The 20,773-nt window shown below is 37.9% G+C and overlaps 1 protein-coding gene across 9 annotated transcripts in view; it reads right to left on the minus strand.

Annotated features, from left to right (window-relative positions):
• Nucleotides 1-20,773, minus strand: part of CROT (carnitine O-octanoyltransferase) — a 101,270-nt gene that overhangs the window by 46,380 nt on the left and 34,117 nt on the right. For 8 of the 9 annotated variants that reach the window (XR_016394367.1, XM_089917751.1, XM_089917752.1 and 5 more), the window contains 8 exons: nt 17,271-17,354; nt 16,752-16,859; nt 16,395-16,525; nt 16,188-16,286; nt 9,350-9,473; nt 7,774-7,852; nt 7,588-7,681; nt 7,347-7,466 (listed from right to left, as the gene is read on the minus strand). Coding sequence is in view for 8 of the 9 variants with exons in the window: in XM_089917751.1 (XP_089773877.1) it covers nt 7,347-7,466; nt 7,588-7,681; nt 7,774-7,852; nt 9,350-9,473; nt 16,188-16,286; nt 16,395-16,525; nt 16,752-16,859; nt 17,271-17,354 (839 nt within the window). In the remaining variant the exon portion in view is untranslated. The remainder of the gene's footprint in view (nt 1-7,346; nt 7,467-7,587; nt 7,682-7,773; nt 7,853-9,349; nt 9,474-16,187; nt 16,287-16,394; nt 16,526-16,751; nt 16,860-17,270; nt 17,355-20,773) is intronic. The other variant, XM_022588439.2, reaches the window with a different exon arrangement.

The raw sequence follows: 20,773 nt of genomic DNA on the forward strand, positions 1-20,773 counted from the left end.
ACCTAGGGACACATACAGACTGAAAGTGAGGGGATGGATAAAGATACTCCATGCAAATGGAAATGAAAAGAAAGCTGGAGTAGCAATACTCATATCAGATAAAATAGACTTTAAAGAATGCTGCAAGAGACAAGGAAGGACACTACATAATGATCAAGGGATCAATCCAAGAGGAAAATATAACAATTATAAATATATATACACCTAACATAGGAGCACCTCAGTACATAAGGCAAATGCTAACAGCTATAAAAGAGGAAATCGACAGTAACACAATAATAGTGGAGGACTTCAACACCTCACTTACACCAATGGATACATCATCCAGACAAAAAATTAAAAAGGAAACACAAGCTTTAAATGACACAATAGACCAGTTAGATTTCATTGATATTTATAGGACATTCCATCCAAAAACAGCAGATTACACTTTCTTCTCGAGTGCACACAGAACATTCTCCAGGATAGATCACATCTTGGGTCACAAATCAAGCCTCGGTAAATTTAAGAAAATTGAAATCATATCAAGCATCTTTTCTGACCACAACGCAATGAGATTAGAAATCAATTACAGGGAAAAACTGTAAAAAACACAAACACGTGGAGGCTAAACAGTACATTACTAAATAACCAAGAGATCACTGAAGACATCAAAGAGGAAATCAAATAAAACCTAGAGATAAATGACAACGAAAACACGATGTCCCAAAACTTATGGGATGCAGCAAAAGCAGTTCTAAGAGGGAAGTTTATAGCAATACAACCCTACCTCAAGAAACAAGAAAGGTCTCAAACAATCTAACCTTACTCCTAAAGGAACTAGAGACAGAAGAACAGACAAAACCCAAAGTTGATAGAAGGAAAGAAATCATAAAGATCAGAGCAGAAATAAATGAAATAGAAACAAAGAAAACAATAGCAAAGATCAATAAAACTAAAAGCTGGTTCTTTGAGAAGATAAAATTGACAAACCTTTAGCCAGATTCATCAAAGAGGAAGATGACTCAAATCAATAATATTAGAAATGAAAAAAGGAGAAGTTACAATGGACACCACAGAAATACAAAGCATCCTAAGAGACTACTACAAGCAACTCTATGCCAATAAAATGGAAAACCTGGAAGAAATGGACAAATTTTTAGAAAAGTATAACCTTACAAGACTGACCAGGAAGAAACAGAAAATATGAACAGACCTATCACAAGTAATGAAATTGAAACTGTGATTAAGAATCCTCCAACGAACAAAAGTCCAGGACCAGATGACTTCACAGGTGAAATCTACCAAGCATTTAGAGAAGAGCTAACACCCATCCTTCTCAAACTCTTCCAAAAAACTGCAGAAGAAGGAACACTCCCAAACTCATTCTACGAGGCCACCATCACCCTGATACCAAAACTAGACAAAGATACTACAAAAAAAGAAAATTACTGACCAATATGACTGATGAATATAGATGCAAAAATCCTCAACAAAATACTAGCAAACACACTCCAACAACACATTAAAAGGATCATGCACCATGATCAAGTGGGATTTATCCCAGGGATGCAAGGATTCTTCAACATACACAAATCAATGTGATACACCATATTAACAAGTTGAAGAAAAAAAACCATATGATCATCTCAATAGATGCAGAAAAAGCTTTTGACAAAATCAACACCCATTTATGATAAAAACTCTCTAGAATGTGGGCAGAGAGGGAACCTACCTAAAAATAATAAAGGCCATGTATGACAAACCCACAGCAAACATCATTCTCAATGGTGAAAAACTGAAAGCATTTCCTCTAAGATCAGGAACAAGACAAGGATGTCCACTCTCACCACTATTATTCAACATAGTTTTGGAAGTTCTAACCATGGCAACCAGAGAAGAAAAGGAAATAAAAGGAATCCAAACTGGAAAAAAAGAAGTAAAACTATCACTGTTTGCAGATGATATGATACTGTACATAGATAATCCTAAAGATGCCACCAGAAAACTACTAGAGCTAATCAATGCATTTGGTAAAGTTGCAGAATACACAATTAATGCACAGAAATCTCTTGCATTCCTATACACTAACAATGAAAGATCAGAAAGAGAAATTAAGGAAAGAATCCCATTCACCATTGCAGCAAAAGCATAAAATACCAAGGAATAAACCTACCTAAGGAGGTAAAAGACCTGTATGCAGAAAACTATAAGACAGTGATGAAAGAAGTCAAAGACGACACAAACAGATGGAGAGACAGATACCATGTTTTTGGACTGGAAGAATCAATATTGTGAAAATGACTATACTACCCAAAGCAATCTACAGATTCAATGCAATCCCTATCAAATTATCAGTGTCATTTTGTACAGAACTAGAACAAAAAATCTTAAAATTTGTATGAAGACACAAAAGAGCTCAATAGCCAAAGCAATTTTAAGGGAAAAAAACGGAGCTGGAGGAATCAGACCTCCTGACTGAAAACTATACTACAAAGCTACAGTAATCAAGACAATATGATTCTGGCACAAAAACAGAAATACAGATCAATGGAACAGGATATAAAGCCCAGAGATAAACCCATGCACCTATGGTCAACTAATCTATGAGAAAGGAAGCAAGGATATAAAATGGAGAAAAGACAGTCTTTTCAATAAGTGGTGCTGGGAAAACTAGACAGTTCATGTAAAAGGATGAAATTAGAACACTACCTAACACCATATACAAAAATAAACTCAAAATGGATTAAAGACCTAAATGTAAGACCGGACACTACACAACTCTTAGAGGAAAACATAGGAAGAATACGCTTTGACATAAAGAGTCTTTTTTGACCCACCTCCCAGGGTAATGGAAATAAAAACAATCTTCAATCTCTTCTTCTACCACCCTCCCACTCAATTGTTAATGTAGAGCCATAGTGCCTCTGTCCCTTAAAATTCCACGCTTTTCCCTACCCTCAGACCTGTATGCTTATGTTAAACAACAAAGTCATTGTGAAACATTTACTGAGTGCAACATATTTATGAGGTATGGTTACAGAGCTGGGGATACAAAAACAAAGACCATGTTTGTGGGACTGTATTCTAGGAAGGAAAGATAGGTAACATGCAAATAAGTACATACACACACAAACACACACACACGGTGGTTAAAATGCAGGTGTGTGTGGGGAAGGGGGAAAAATGCTATTTTAGATGGTCAGGGAAGGCCTCTCAGATGACAGCAAATACCTATCTGAAATAAGAGAGTCATCCTTGCACGTATTTCAAGGAAGAGACTACTAAGCCAAGGAAATCATGACCGTGAAGGCCTTGAGGAGGGCGCTTGCCTGGCATGTTCAAGGTACAAGGGAATCAGTGGCAGCCTTGTAGGAGACAGGGTCAGAGAGGTAGATGAGACCTAGATCATGTAGGGTCTCTCAGAAGGACTTTGGATCTTGCATGAGTGAAAGAAAAAGCCCTCGGAGGCTTCTGAGTAGGAGAACAATACGAGTTGAGTTCCATTTCGCCATCAGGGCTGCTGTGTAGAGAATGGTCTGTAGGGAAGGACAGGTGGAGGCAAGAAGACCGCAGAGAACCTGTTGCAGTGACCTAAGTGGGAGAAGACGGTGGCTCAGCCAGGGTGGCAGAGTTGGAGAGAGCAAGCAAGGACCAGGTTCTGGAGAGCTGTTTTCCTGGTTATTCATATGACGGATTCCTACACATCCTTAACATCTCAGTTTCATCATCCCTCCCTCAGACACCTTCCCTGACCACATACTATATAAAGCAGTGCTCTGTCTCTACCAGTTTGTCTCTATTACCACAACAATTTGATTATCTGCTCTACAACCTTCCTCACTATTTGCAGTTATCCTGCTTATTTGTTTGCTCTTGTTCCTGTTTCCCAAGTAGAAAATACTATCTTTAAGAGAGGGGTTTTGTCTGTCTTGTGTCCTTAGCACCTAAAACAATCCTTGGCACATTTTAAGTTCTCATTAAATATTTGCTGAATAAGCGAATGGAAACTGTCCCAGGATCATTAAAAATACATTTTTCAAAAAGTCAAAAAGCTGAGGCATATCTGGCTTAAACTCTTATCACTGCATGCAATGTAACATCCACGACTTGTCAGAGAATATGTTAGAATCCTTTAGTTATTCTCTGTATATGATGATTTTGGACCTGGTAAAGGATAAAAATGGCTAATAAGACCCATGTTTAACCTTTATCATTCAACCTTCAATTTGTAGATTAATGTACAGAAACTGAATACTCTGGGAATACATCATCTAAGACTTGGATGCCAACAAATACAAGCACCCCTGGTATGCGCAAATCACGCTTGACATGGAGACAGATGATAAAATTTTGAAAGAATAACACTGAATGTAAACTCTTTAAAAAAGGAAAAATAGAAAAACAGTACCTTAGAAACTGAACTATGTCACACTTTTTTTTTTTTAAAGAAGACAGAATTTGTTAGAGGGAACGGTCGCTGCCAGAACAGTGAGCTGACTTCCTATTCCGAACATGTGCTATTAGTCAGTTTTTACAGCCAGAGAACAAAGGAATGGTCCAAGGTGAAAATTTCATTTACTGATTGGTCGAGGCATATATACCTTCCTTCTATAGAGTGGGAGTGGGACAGGGCAGATGCCTTTCCTTATTTGGGACAGGTCCCATCGCCCAGGTGGGCTCAGGAATTTCATAACCATCACAACATGGTGGGGAGGGTGATTAAGAGTCTAGTAAGGGGTGTGATGCTGAAAAATTTTCAGGCAGGGTTGTCCTTTGTCCTTGAAGCACCCTTGTCCTTGGAGCACCACAGCTCGGAGTCTTGCTCACTGGACCACGAGGGAAGTCCCAGGAGGCTGATATTTAGAGAGGAAATTCCGGTGGAACATAGATGTTTAAAGGGAACTGCTGTGATGTTTGCCACGTGGTATGCAATGTCACTCTTCTTCCACACCTTCTCCAAAAAATCTTCAGTAAAACTTTATCGCTCCTTCATGTACAGCAGACTGGAACTGGTCTCCTGGCATTGCATTTAAACCTGAATGCAGCCTCAGAGTGGACCAAGGGTGAGAGCTCTGGTTACTGTGGGGGGCCTTGCCACATCTGGCCACATCCGACTTTTTTTTTTTTTACATCTTTATTGGAGTATAACTGCTTTACAATGGTGTGTTAGTTTCTGCTTTATAACAAAGTGAATCCGTTATACATATACATATACATAATGTCCCCATATCTCTTCCCTCCCACCCTCCCTATCCCACCCCTCTAGGTGGTCACAAAGCACTGAGCTGATCTCCCTGTGCTATGCGGCTGCTTCCCACTAGCTATCTATTTTACGTTTGGTAGTATATATATGTCCATGCCACTCTCTCACTTTGTCAAAGCTTACCCTTCCCCCTCCCCGTATCCTCAAGTCCATCCTCTAGTAGGTCTGTGTCTTTATTCCCGTCTTGCCCCTAGGTTCTTCATGACAATTTTTTTTTTAGATTCCATATATATGTGTTAGCATACGGTATTTGTTTTTCTCTTTCTGACTTACTTCCCTCTGTATGACAGACTCTAGGTCCATCCACCTCACTACAAATAATTCAATTTCATTTCTTTTTATGGCTGAGTAATATTCCATTGTATATATGTACCACAGCTTCTTTATCCATTCATCTGTCAATGGACACTTAGGTTGCTTCCATGTCCTGACTATTGTAAATAGAGCTGCAATGAACACTTTGGTACATGACTCTTTTTGAATTATGGTTTTCTCAAGGTATATACCCAGTAGTGGGATTGCTGGGTTGTATGGTAGTTCTGTTTTTAGTTTTTTAAGGAACCTCCATACTGTTCTCCATAGTGGCTGTATCAATTCACATTCCCACCAGCAGTGCAAGAGTGTTCCTTTTCTCCACACCCTCTCCAGCATTTATTGTTTCTAGATTTCTTGATGATGGCTATTCTGACCGGTGTGAGATGATATCGCACTGTAGTTTTGATTTGCATTTCTCTAATGATTAATGATGTTGAGCATTCTTTCATGTGTTTGTTGGAAATCTGTATATCTTCTTTGGAGAAATGTCTATTTAGGTCTTCTGCCCATTTTTGGATTGGGTTGTTTTTTTGATATTGAGCTGCATGAGCTGCTTGTAAATTTTGGAGATTAATCCTTTGTCAGCTGCTTCATTGGCAAATATTTTCTCCCATTCTGAGGGGTGTCTTCTCATCTTGTTTATGGTTTCCTTTGCTGTGCAAAAGCTTTTAAGTTTCATTAGGTCCCATTTGTTTATTTTTGTTTTTATTTCCATTTCTCTAGGAGGTGGGTCAGAAAGGATCTTGCTGTGATTTATGTCATAGAGTGTTCTGCCTGTGTTTTCCTCTAAGAGTTTGATAGTGTCTGGCCTTACATTTAGGGCTTTAATCCATTTTGAGTTTATTTTTGTGTATGGTGTTAGGGAGTGTTCTAATTTCATTCTTTTACATGTAGCTGTCCAGTTTTCCCAGCACCACTTATTGAAGAGGCTGTCTTTTCTCCATTGTATATCCTTGCCTCCTTTATCAAAGATAAGGTGTCACACATATTATTATTCCCATTTTTCACATTCCACCTGAAATCCCTCTAAGCCTGCTCTCTTCTTATTCATACACTGCTATATGTAGCCCCATTATCTAAATTCCCAAGCTCTGACAGATCCCTGTGAAGAGACGGCCAGACTCTGTGAAAGGGGACTTTCCAAGCCTTTCTGTCAATTCGCTATTACCTTGTTCTCCACCTCTCTTTACCCTATCAGGTTTTAGTATTTTCTTTCTCATTCTTTCCACAAATTTAAGTCAAACCCCATACAACCAAAATGAAATGCATCTGAATTGGTAAAACATCCTTTTCTGAACACAAATTAATTGACCTTGTCTCTTGTCTTGGTGTCATTAGTATTGTCTACGACCGCACTAACCACCACATATTTACAGACCATCAAATTTTATCTGAACTTGTCATCAAATACCTTGGGTAGAACAAATATGGTAATATGTGTACTGATTTTGGAGAATGATGATGACGTGATCCCTGAGACAACCTGAAACAGTGCTCTGCATAAAACACCTAAAGGACTGATTTGACAAATGTCTCCAAAGCACGAAAGAGAAACAAATACGCATTAAACGCCTAAGTCGTAAAAAATAATTGCCCATGCAGCGAGTGACAGATGACAACACCAACAGAATCATAGCGTGGGAAAGACAAAAACAACAAAAGTGAGCACAGTTAAGAATAATAGAGATGTAAAAAAAAATAAAATAAATGAAATACTATTCTAAAAAAATTTATAGATGCAAATAAAATATACTAAAATAAAAAATAATAAAAAAAGCAGCCTCACCTGTCATCTCTGATATGATAGAAAAATCCATAGCCATTGTGTACCATGGGAACCACCACTCCCTGGACTCTTAAATAACCAATCAGACTTGTTGAGAGAACAAAGTTTCCACCTCCTCCACTGTATGGCACAAAGAAAGGATATTTTACTAGGCTTACAGAAGCTTACATTGTTTCTGAAAAGCTTTTAACATTCAGGAAGAAAGAAACTGATGAGGTTACAGAACACTACGTTATATTACCTTCTGGAGAAAAGTGGGTCTGTAAAGAGTTCTGGAACAGGGAGACATTCCTCTTTTGCTATGAGTGAGAGACCTAACAGATGACGGTCAAATCCTGCAATAAAACCCCAAACCTGAAGTTAGAAAACTGTTTTCAGCGCAAGAGAATTTTTTTTTAAGTCAGAAAAAAAAAAACAGTATACGTACCTTTTCCAGTTGAACAATCTTTCATCATTTTATTATGTTTTGCAAAAGCTTCTAACATCTTGTGCTGCTGCTCAAAAAGCTGAGTTAAAAATCAAGAGATACTTCAATAACAAACTGTACAGAAACCAAACAAAAAACCTGAGCTCAAAGTAATTAGAATTAGGCAGGACTTCCCTTGGGGCACAGTGGTTAAGAATCCGCCCGTCAGTGCAGGGGATACGGGTTCAAGCCCTGATCCGGGAAGATCCCACATGCTGTGGAGCAACTAAGCCCGTACGCCACAACTACTGAGCCTGCGCTCTAGAGCCCACGAGCCACAACTACTGAGCCTGCGTGCCACAACTACTGAAGCCCGCACGCCTAGAGCCCGTGCTCTGCAACAAGAGAAGCCACCGCAATGAGAAGCCCACGCACCGCAACCAAGAGTAGCCCCCACTCGCTGCAACTAGAGAAAGCCCACACGCAGCAACGAAGATCCAATGCAGCCAAAAAATTCATTCGTTCATTAATTTTTTAAAAAAGTAATTAGAATTTGGGTAATTTTGGAGAGAAAAAAGATTCTGAGAAAGACCTTGAGATGTATAACTTTTCTGTCTTTTTGCTCACTTCTTCCATTGCCTTTATTTTTTTAATTTTTATTTTATATTGGAATATAGTTGATTAAGATGTGTTAGTTTCAGGTGTACAGCAAAGTGATATAGTTATACATATACATTTATCCATTCTTTTTCAGATTTTTTTTCCCATTTAGGTTATGCTAGAATATTGAGCAGAGTCCCCTGTGCTATACAGTAGGTCCTTGTTGGTCATCTATTTTAAATATAGCAGTGTGTATACGTCAATCCCAAACTTCCAATCTATCCGTCCCCCCTACCCTTACCCCCTTCCTCTGCCTTTTCTTTCCTGTATGCCCTGCAACTTGATTATTTCTTTCCCAGAACAAGAAAACAGAAACTTGTGGGCAGCACAGAAGTGATATCAACAAGTGTAAAGACAGAAGCAATTACGATTTCAAAACTAAAGCATAGTTGTACAAAAATGATAATGAAGCAGCTCTATGAAATTAAAATAAGTTAACGTATACATAACTATGTCAATCAAAACTAAAGAAACAAATGCAATACCAAAATAGTGGGAAGCAACTACCCTTTTGTGCAAATGCTTCAAGTATAAAACAAAACATATAAAGCTGTACTGGTTCTAATACACACACAAAAAATCTGATTTCAAAAATGTTCAGCCACATCAAGAAAAGCTTCCTATTAAAGGCGCTTTGGGAGAGTCTACATTTTACGGGTGTTATCTAAAGGTAGATCAACAGTAGTGAAATACTCAAGGTGCTGAAGTTACTTTGCCTAGAAAATGACACAAATGGGCTTCTTATCAGGTCTTCCCTGCTTCTTATTCTTTCCAAGTATATACTTCACTGGCAAATGAAGAAATGTTTGTAAGTTTCCGGAAAAAAAGGTCTGAAAATATTTTACTCATCCAGGGATTTGAAGAAGTTAGTTATTTAAGAGCCAAGTTTCCTTTAGAACAGACAAATTCTGTTAATTTTTTCTTTTCAAATACTCACACTGGTAGAAGGATCCTGCATGGATTGGCACCATCTGACTGCTTCCACCGTACATGATCGCACAGTCTCTGTACGGCCATGATAAAAGTATCTTGTCATAGCTGTTTCATAGCAGCAACCAGGGCTACAAGAAAAAATGAAAATAAGAGAATGTATCATGACAAAGAAAATGCTCTAATGTTATATTACAAAGAGAGTTCACCTAATAAAGCTGGCTTTGGTCAGAGACTAAGTTCTACAATACAGACCACAACTGAGATTTTCAATAACAAAGAGGCTGTTTTCAACATCAAAGAGCAAAATGTACTGTGGCCTGGTATAACAGGAAATGTTTCAAAGGCTTGGCTGCTGTCAGGTTGTGAACATTGGCATCTGTGGCAGGTGGCCTCTGAGATGCCCCCAGTGATCCCTGCCTCCTGCAGATGCCCTGGTATAACCCCTCACCCTGCGTGTGGGATGGATTTAGTGTCTTCCTTCTAATGAAAGGAATATGACAAAAGTAATGAGATGTCACTTCTGAAATCAGGTTACAAAGAGAGCTCTCTCATCTCCTTACTCTGAGGAAAGCCTGCTGCCATGCTGGGAGTTGCCCTGTAGAGAGGCCCAGGTGGCAAGAAACAGAGAGGCCTCTGGACAACAGCTTGGGAGGAAATGAACCTTACTAATAAATATGTGAGTGAGACTGTATGCAGATCCTCTTTAAGGGGTGCCTTCAGATGAAGACACGGTCCTGGCTGACACCCTGACTACAACCTGACAAGAGACCTGAAGCCAGAGGCACCCAGCTAAGCTGTGCCAGGACTCCTGACAGACAGAAAATGTGAGATGATAAATGTTTGTTGTTCTAAGCTACTAAGATACGGGGTAATAGAGTCCTTGGCCTTTAGTTTCCTCGTACAGAACATGAATGACTCTAGAATTAAGTAAAAGCATTATTTAAGAAGTTCCCTAGAATGATGACTGTTTCCCTGGGGTGGAGAATGATACAACAATTTTTGGTACAAAGCTCTCTTACTTTCCTGGTGATAGGAATTTAAAGTTAAAGCAATCAAACGGAAGAGTAAAAGGTCTGAACGTGGGCATTAAGAGGGCTCAAACAGTTGGTTTTTTTTTTTTTTTTTTGGCCGTGACACGCAGCTTGTGGGATCTTAGTTCCCTGACCAGGGATTGAACCCAGGGTCCACGGCAGTGAAAGCACCGTGTCTTAACCACTGGACCACCAGGGAATTCCTGCAGTTATTGAGCCTCCTCTGTTCAGTGTTTCTGTAAGACTGTCTCCCTGAGCTGAAATAGTATCCTTTCAAAATGTGAAGGCTAAAGTGTAAATAAAAATTTAAACCACCACTAAAATAGCATTCTTTAAAAAACAAAGATAAAAGCAGTAAGAATGAATGACAAAATATCACTACTCTGCAAGCTGTAATGAAATAATAGATCTTGGTAATGATCATCAATGGCCACTAAAACCATTAGGTAAAAAAATCAGGGAGGAAACTTTATAATGGATGTTGGGTAACAACTGAACTCACCCTCCATCTGAACAGGATGCGATAGGAAACAAATAATACTAACTATTTGACTTACTGTTATAAAAAATAATAAAAATAATCGATTACTAGTCTCAAGTTGCCAAATCTAACTACCAGTTTATTGGAAACATGGGAGATAGAACAACAATGTTTAACAGTTTTTTTACTTAAAGGGTAAATACATAAAACAGTAATATAAATTTATGTTAACGGACACACAATGTAAAAAGATGTAATCTGTGTTAAAGAGGGCAGTACAGAGATGGATAAAAGCACAGTGTTTGTATACTATTAAAAGTAAGCTGGTATTATTCAAACTAAGTTGTTATAAATTTAAGATGTTAAATGTAATTTCCAAGGTAGCCATAAAGAAAATGGCTTAAAAAATACAAAGAAAGAACAGGGAAATCAAAATGGTACACTCCAAAAAAAAAATCAGAATCACTACTACCAAAAAAGAAAGTAATGGAGGAATTGAAGAACAAAAACATGTAAGAATACACAGCTAAATGGCAGAATTCTCCCTCCTTATCAGTAACTCTCCAATCAAAGGCAGAGACTGTCAAGATGAACAAAAAACATCATCTGTATACTGTCCACAAGAGATTCTGTTTAGAAACCAAGACAGTAAGAGGTTAAAAGTAAAATGATGAAAAAAGATAGTAACCGAAAGAGAGTTTGAGTGGCTATACAATTTGTTTTTTCCATTAGGAGTGGCTGTATATATATCAGACAAAATATATTTTAAGTAAAAAGGACGAATGAGACAAACAGGACATTATTTACTGATAAAAGGTTTAATTCATCAAGATATAACAATTATAAAAATATATGCACCAAACAACAGAGCTATAAGATATATGAAACAAACACTGACAGAATTGAAGAGAGAACTAGACAGCTCTACAATAGTTGCAGACTTCAATCCCCAACTTTCAATAATGGATAAAACACGTAGAAAGAAGATCTAATAAGGAAAGAGAAGACTTGAACAACACTATAAATAACTACACCTAAAAGACATATATAGAATATGCCACTAAGGAACAACAGAATACAAATTCTTCTCAAGTGCACATGGAACATTCTCCAGGATAGACCATATATTAGGCGACAAAATAAGTCTCAATAAATTTATAAAGGTTGGAATCATACAAAGCATCTTCTTCAATGGCAATGGGATGAAGCTAAAAAGCAATAACAAGAAAAACTGAAAAATTCACAAATATGTAGAAATAAAACAACAAACTCTTAACCAATTGTTCAGGGAGAAATCAGAAGGTAAATTAGACCTTGTGATGAATGAAAAGTAGAACATACCACAATTTATGGAATGAAGCAAAAGCACTGTTCAGAGGCAAATTTATGGCTCTAAATACTTACATTAAAGAAGATCTCAAATCAGTAAACTAACTGCACACTTTAAAGAATTAAAAAAAAGAAAAGCAAACTAGCCCCAAAGCCAGCAAAAAAAAGAAATTAACTAAGATTACAGTAGAGATAAACAAAATACAGAAATGAAAAATAAAGTTAACTAAACCAAAAGTTGGTTCTTTGCAAAGATCAACAAAATGGACAAGCTTTTACCTACACTAAGGAAAAAAAGGGAGAAGACTCCAATTACTACAATCAACTATGAGAAAGAGGGCATTACTACTGACTTTACAGAAATAAAAAGGATTGTAAGAGAATATTATGAACTGTATACAATAAACTGGATAGCCTAGATGAAATGGACATATTCTGAGAAACACACAAACTACCAAATCTAACTCAAGAAAAAATAGAAATCTGACTAGATGTATAACAAGTAACAACATGAATGAGCAATCAAAAACCCCAACAAAGGTTAAGTCCTGGACCAGATGGCTTCACTGATGAATTCTAATACTTAGAATTAACACCAATCCTTCTCAAACTCTTCCAAAAACACTGGCGAGGAGGGACCATTTCCTTACTCATAATATGAGGCCAGCATTACCCTGATACCAAAACCAGGCAAAGACACTGCAAGAAAAGACACGGTAAGAAAAGACACTATAGACCAATATCCATTATGAATATAGATGCAAAAATCCTCAACAAATTACTAGCAAACAGCAGCAGATTAAAAGGATGACACACCATGACCAAGTGGGATTCATCCCAGGAATGCAAGGATGGTTCAACATATGAAAATCAATGTAATATACTACATTAATAGAATGAAGAAAAAGACCCATATGATCATCGCAATTGATATAGAAAAAGCCTTTGACAAAATCCAACCTATCTCTATTCATAGATGTGTGGTCTTATACATAAAACGCTAGAGTCCACAAAAAACTGTTAGAGCTAATAAATGAATTCAGCAGTTTCAGGATATAAAGTCAACATGCAAAAATCAGTTGCATTTCCATACACTAGCAATAAATAATCTGAAAAGAAAATCAAGAAAACAATTTACAGCAGCATCAAAAAGAATCAAATACTTAGGATTAAGTTTAACAAAGGAGGCAAAAAGACCTGTACACCAAAAACTACAAAACATTGAAAGAAATTTTAAAAGACATAAATAAATGCAAAGGGACCCCATGTTCATGGATTAGAAGACTTAATATTGTTAAGATGACAATACTACTAAAAGAGATCTACAGATGCAATGCAATCTCTATCAAAATCCCAACAACATTTTTACAAAAATGGGAAAACCCATCCTAAAATTCATATGGAATTTCAAGGAACCCAGAGTCGCCAGAACAATCTTCTTTTCAAGAACGAAGGTGAAGGGGACTTCCCTGGTGGTCCAGTGGTAGAGAATCCGCCTTCCAATGCATGGGATGCAGGTTCAATCCCTGGTCAGGGAACTAAGATCCCACATGCCTTGGGGCAACTAAGCCCGTGTGCCACAACTACTGAGTTCGTGCGCCTCAACTAGAGAGCCTGCATGCTGCAAACTACAGAGCCTGCGCACCCTAGGGCCTGCGCACCACAACTAGAGAAGAGAAAACCCACACGCCACAACTAGAGAGAAGCCCACGTGCCACAATGAAGAGCCCACGCACCTCAAAGCAAAGATCCTGCATGCGTCAACGAAGGTCCCGCATGCCGCGACTAAGATCCGACACAGCCAAAAATAATAAATAAAATAAATAATAAATAAATCTTAAAAAAAAAAAAGAACAAAGGTGAAGTACTCATTAGTTCCAGATTTCAAAACTTACTGCAAAGCTACAATAATCAAAACAGTGTCGTATGAACACAAGAAGAGACACACTGAACAACACATTGATCCAGAAACAAACCCTCACATCTACGGTCAATTGATTTTGGACAAGAGTGTCAAGACCACTCAATAGGGAAAGGACAGTCTCTTCACAAATAATGCTAAGAAAACTGGATATCCATATGCAAAAGAATGAATTTTGATCCTTACCATACCCCCTACACAAAACTTAACTCAAAATGGATCAAAGACCTAAAGTAAGAGCTAAAACTATAAAACTCTTAGAAGAAAACATATGGGGAAAGTTTTGTAATACTGGATTTGGCAATGATTTCTTGGATATGACACCAAAAGCACAGGCAACAAATGAAATAAACAGATAAATTGGACTTCAAAATTTAAAACTTTGTGCATCAAAGCATACTATCAAGAGAATGAAAAGACAACCTGCAGAATGAAAGAAAATATTTGCAAAACACCTATCTGATAAGGGTTTCATATCTACAATACATAAAGAACCCTTAAAATTCAACAACAAAATGACAACAGAATTACCAAATGCACAAAGGATTTAAATAGACATTTTGCCAAAGAAGATATACAAATGGCCAATAAACACACGAAGATATTCAACCTCATTAGTCATTAAGGAAATGCAAATAAAAACCACAACGAGATACCACTTCACAAGTACTCTGGATGGCTTTTTTTTTTTAAACAGAAAAGTAAGTGTTGGCAAGGATGTAGAACAATTACACATTACTTTGTATATTGCTGGTGGGAATGTAAAAATGGTATCCACTGTGGAAAACAGTTGGGCAGTTCCACAAAAAGTTAAACAGAGAATTACCACACAGCCCAGCACTTCCACTCCTAGTTATTGACTCAAAAGAACTGAAAACAGGGATTCAAACCAATACATGTATGTGAATGCTCACAGCAGTGTTATTCACAATAAACAAAAGGCAGAAACAACCCAAGCATCTGTCAACAGATGAACAGATAAACAAAATGTGGTATATTCATACAATGGAATATTATTCAGCCATGAAAGAACAAACATTGAAAATACTATCCTAAGTGAAATAAGCCAGATACAAAAGGACAAATAATGTATAATTACACTTAGAGGAAATATCCAGAACAGGCAAATTCATATAGACAGAAAGTGGATTAGAGACTTCCAGGGGTTGGGATAGGAGAATAGGAAATTATTGCTTAATGAGCACAGAGTTTCTGTTTGGGGTGGTTAAAAAAAAGTTTGGAGATAGATAGTGGTGATGGTTGCATAACACAGTCGATGTAATTAATGCCACTGGATCATATACTTAAAAATAGTTAAAATGGCAAGTTTTATTTTATTTATATTTTACCACAATAAAAGAAGATAATTGACTGTTGAAGGCAAAAATAGTAGTGCATCATTAGGTTGTTAACATATGTACAAGTATAATGTATGACAACAATAGCACAAAGAATGAGATAAGCATAATAGAAGCATTGTTTTCAGGTTCTTTCATTACACTTTAAGTGGAAAATATCTGAAGGTAGATTGCAAGTTTAAAGATGTATTTTGGGCTTCCCTGGTGGCGCAGTGGTTGAGAGTCCGCCTGCTGATGCAGGGGACACAGGTTCGTGCCCCAGTCAGGGAAGATCCCACATGCCGCGGAGCGGCTGGGCCGGTGAGCCATGGCCACTGAGCCTGCTTGTCTGGAGCCTGTGCTCCACAACAGGAGAGGCCACAACAGTGAGAGGCCTGAATACCGCAAAAAAAAAAAAAAAAAGATGTATTTTGTAAAACCCTACCAATAGAAAAAAAAGCAGTGTAGCTGATAATGGCGATAAAAGGAACAATAAAAAGAACTAGGAATTCAAGAGAAGATAAAAAAACAAAGAAGAAACACAAAACAGATGGGATAAAGAGAAACAGCAGGACTGTAGACTTACACCCAACCTTACTGATAATTATATTAAATGTAAATGATCTAAACACCCCATTTAAAGATACATATTCTGGGCTTCCCTGGTGGCGCAGTGGTTGAGAGTTCGCCTGCCAATGCAGGGGACATGGGTTCGTTCCCCAGTCTGGGAAGATCCCACATACCGCGGAGCACCTAGGCCCATGAGCCATGGCCGCTGAGCCTGCACATCCAGAGCCTGTGCTCCACAGTGGGAGAGGCCACAACAGTGAGAGGCCCGCATACTGCAAAAAAAAAAAAAAAAAAAACACTGGGGAGTTACGACAGAATAGCTATAGTAAAGGTAGCCTTGGACTTCAAGACTCTGAAAGTGGAAAATGAATGGTCCTCACCGTCCATGAAGTCTGTAATAGGCCAGCTGAAGTGCCAGCTGAACAAAGGTATCAGGGTGAAGCTTCTTCTTCTTGGTTAGCTTTTTGCCAAAAGACGTAAAGGCATAGACCAAAAGCTGCAGATCAGATGCCTAACAAAAAGAATTAAATACAAACAGTGAAAAAACACCTAAGGAGAATACCCCAAAGATAACCAAAATATCATTTGCATTAAAATAATCATCAGACATACATAAAGGTATCAAAGTTGTAATTTTTAAATGTTTTATGCCGTCATACTTGGATGATAGCCAAATATTCATATATAGTAGTTATAAGATAAAGTATCACTATCAAAGAGAAAAGCGAAAAATCTACCTGCTTGAAATATTGAGCTTTCGCTTGGTTGATGTCATTTAATACTTTTTCATCCACAGTGAAAACAAGCTCCTCTGGAAGTGGTATATCCCGTACTTTATCTGAACCCTGAAAATAGGGAAAACTTAAAAATATTATATCTATAAAAATATGAGGAGGGCTTCCCTGGTGGCGCAGTGGTTAAGAATCCACCTTCCAATGCAGGGGACACGGGTTCGAGCCCTGGTCTGGGAAGATCCTACATGCCGCGGAGCAACTAAGCCCGTGCACCACAACTACTCAGCCTGTGTGCTAGAACCTGCGAGCCACAACTACTGAAGCCTGTGTGCCTCGAGCCCGTGCTCTGCAACAAGACAAGCCACCGCAATTAGAAGCCCACGCACCGCAACGAAGAGTAGCCCCCATCCACCGCAACTAGAGAAAGCCCGTGCGCAGCAACGAAGACCCAACGCAGCCAAAAATAAATAAATGTATTAAAAAGAATTATGAGAAAGGGATGAAATATTTGTTCTAACATACCGTCCATCTTCCTTCACTCTCAAAAATTTTCTGATCAACATAATAGCTGATGCTTACGATAACCATTGCATCATAAGGAGCATGCTAAAATGAAAATACACAAGACTGTGAATACGTTTTGTAAGTTAAAACTTGACCCATCCTTAAAACACTAAAAATAGAACTACCATATGACCCAGAAATCCCACTACTGGGCATATACCCTGAGAAAACGATAATTCAAAAAGAGTCATGTACCACAATGTTCATTGCAGCTCTATTTACAATAGCCCGGAGATGGAAACAACCTAAGTGTCCACCATCAGATGAATGGATAAAGAAGATGTGGCACATATATACAATGGAATATTACTCAGCCATAAAAAGAAACAAAATTGAGTTATTTGTAGTGAGGTGGATGGACCTAGAGTCTGTCATACAGAGTGAAGTAAGTCAGAAAGAGAAAAACAAATACCGTATGCTGACACATATATATGGAATCTAAAAAAAAAAAAAAAAATTGGTTCTGAAGAACCTAGGGGCAGGGCAGGAATAAAGACACAGATGTAGAGAATGGACCTGAGGACACCGAGAGGGGGAAGGGTAAGCTGGGACGAAGGACGAAGTGAGAGAGTGGCATGGACATATATACGCTACCAGATGTAAAATAGATAGCTAATGGGAAGCAGCCGCACAGCACAGGGAGATCAGCTCAGTGCTTTGTGACCACCTAGAGGGGTGGGATAGGAAGGGTGGGAGGGAGATGCAAGAGGGAGGAGATATGGGGATACATGTTTATGTATAGCTGATTCAGTCTGTTATAAAGCAGAAACTAACACACCATTGTAAAGCAATTATACTCCAATAAAAATGTTTAAAATTTTTGAAAAATAAATAAATAAAAATTAGAGAAAATAAAAAATAAATATTAGATGCTTTAAAAAAATAAAATAAAAAAATAAAGTATCTCTTTCAATTTTTACTTTATAAAAGTGGAAGACATTGAAGAGTTATGAACAGAGCACTGACATGATTTGTCTTACAATTTAAAAGGATCACTCTGATGGTTGTGTTGAGTTAAAAAGATAGTGTAACGGGAAATGAACGGCATTATGCATTTGGCAAAACCATAAAGTTGTACAACATAAATAGTGAAACAATGTAATTCAGTTAATAATAATGTATCAATATTGGTTCATCAAATGTAACAACATATACCAATGCAAGATATAAAACGGGGTGCAGGAAAGAGAGCAAGTGAGCACTTTGTACTCTCTGCTTAATTTTCCTGTAAATCTGGAACTTGCTCTAAAAGGTAAAGTCTGCTAATTAAAAAAACAAAACAAAACTTGACCCAATATTTTATTTTCACCTTCCCTCCACTCTTAACACATAATAAAATGCAGAATTCTCAAATGCCTCACCTTGTAATGATAAAGAGATGGATATTCCACAGTATAGTAAGTAACTGATGTATTTTATTTTCTGAGAAAGAACAAATATTTAAAGTCAGAAGCACTTAATTAGGGCTCTTGAGGTAATGGGAAGGGATGTAAACATGAATAATCTAGAGAAAATAATTGCTATTTGTATTGGAAGTCAAAGGAGGTATACGTATGTACACATACAACGCTAAAATGTTCTGGAATTTTAAAAGCACTATGGAAAAGCAGATGGGGGTGGCAGACTAAATCTGAAGGCTAAATGGAGGATGGGTATGAACTTCTTTTGGTAAACACACAGTCCACTAGATAAGTATTTAAAAGCATAATGATTTTGTGTATATATCTATAAGAGTGTTCAATGTGGCAGAAATAATTCTCAATGTTTAAGGAATGTGGGAAAGATGCGCTGAGTTACAGGGGTGTCATAGTTTTGACAGCTGTATTTAGAGAAAGGAACTGTGGCTAGTGAATTTTCCCATCATTTACTCTGGAGAATAAACTTTTTGCCGTATCTTCTCCATGTTCCTTTGATGACAATCACATCACATGCGGTTTTTCCCCTCTGGGTTAAGGCTACCAGTTTACATTACACACAATTACCATTCATGAACTGAAAGTGACACCGCTAGCCTTGGAGAGAAAGAAGGGAGGTTTAAGATATGAATCCAGCACACTTGGGCCCAGTTTCAGAGGGTGTAATTAGGTGTCTTAAATATCGCCTTAACATTACACAGCTTTGCTGCCCTGTATTACGGCCCCACGGAGCCTAGAAACACGGTATATCATTAGCAGGTAAGCAGCCACCAAAGCACCAGGAAAGGCTTACTAGGGAGGTCAGTACAAGATGCAAGAGCAGTTCATCCCGCCTGCCAGCAACAGCACGTATAACAAGACTCAAAGGTCATGGACAAGGCCCTTTTCTAGCAGCATCTCACAACTGTGTAGTACTTTGTAGCTTTACAAAGAACTTTCACAGATATTGCATATATTATTTCATTGAAGACAACAGTATTATACTGGAACCAGTACGAAAGAGCATGACTGAAAGATATAAATCTCTTTGACTTATTTTTACCCATTCATCTCCTGGCAGAAAGTTAATCATCAATTTTTTAAAAAAATGTTAGGGCTTCCCTGGTGGCGCAGTGGTTGACAGTCCGCCTGCCGATGCAGGGGACACGGGTTCATGCCCCGGTCCGGGAAGATCCCACATGCCGCAGAGCGGCTGGGCCCGTGAGCCATGGCCGTTGAGCCTGCGCGTCTGGAGCCTGTCCTCCGGAACAGGAAAGTTAGGAAATAGAAAAAAAATAGAAATAGAAAATAGAATAGAAAAATAGAAAAAAATCAAAGCTTTCCTGATGCTTTATTTGTTCACATAAGTTTTATCTTTTTTTTCATTTATATGGAGGCAATATGTGTAATATACTGTTTAATAATGTGGACTTTGGTTCTGAGTCCAAACATTACTACTTACTAGCTACATAAGTAAGTTAAGTTTCTCAAGTAAGTTACTTGAGAAAGTTACTTAATTCTTTAAGTAAACTGCCTCATCTGTTAGTAGGGAAAACAATACCTAGTTGCATACAACAGCTGTGAAAAATGATTTTAATAATGCTTATAAAGTACTTACTACAGATCCTGGACCACAGCAAAAATTAGTAACTACTGTTATTAACAACTAATGTTCATTACATGCTTCCTATGTACTTCTACAAAAGCCTACAACAAAGCCTATATAAGGAAGACAAAATAGTTGACCCCAGGATTTTACATCCCAACAGGGAAATGCTATTATGTAGTATAATCACAAAAGTATATATTCAAGCACCAATGGAAGAGAGCAGCAATATGAATTTGGATTAAGAACAACTTAACTTTACAGTATATATACTTTACTAATAATGTTTTACATTGGTTAAATAGCATTTTCAGTAATCATCGTAGGTTGCAAGGGGAACCTACATGGAATTTTAAAAGCATACTGTCGGGCTTCCCTGGTGGCGCAGTGGTTGACAGTCCGCCTGCCGATGCAGGGGACACGGGTTCGTGCCCCGGTCCGGGAAGACCCCACATGCTGTG

Source organism: Delphinapterus leucas, chromosome 9 (assembly GCF_059928025.1).
Source record: "Delphinapterus leucas isolate spDelLeu-1000000601 "Yukka" chromosome 9, BTC_Dleu_Yukka2, whole genome shotgun sequence".
NCBI classification, from domain to species: Eukaryota; Metazoa; Chordata; class Mammalia; order Artiodactyla; family Monodontidae; genus Delphinapterus; species Delphinapterus leucas.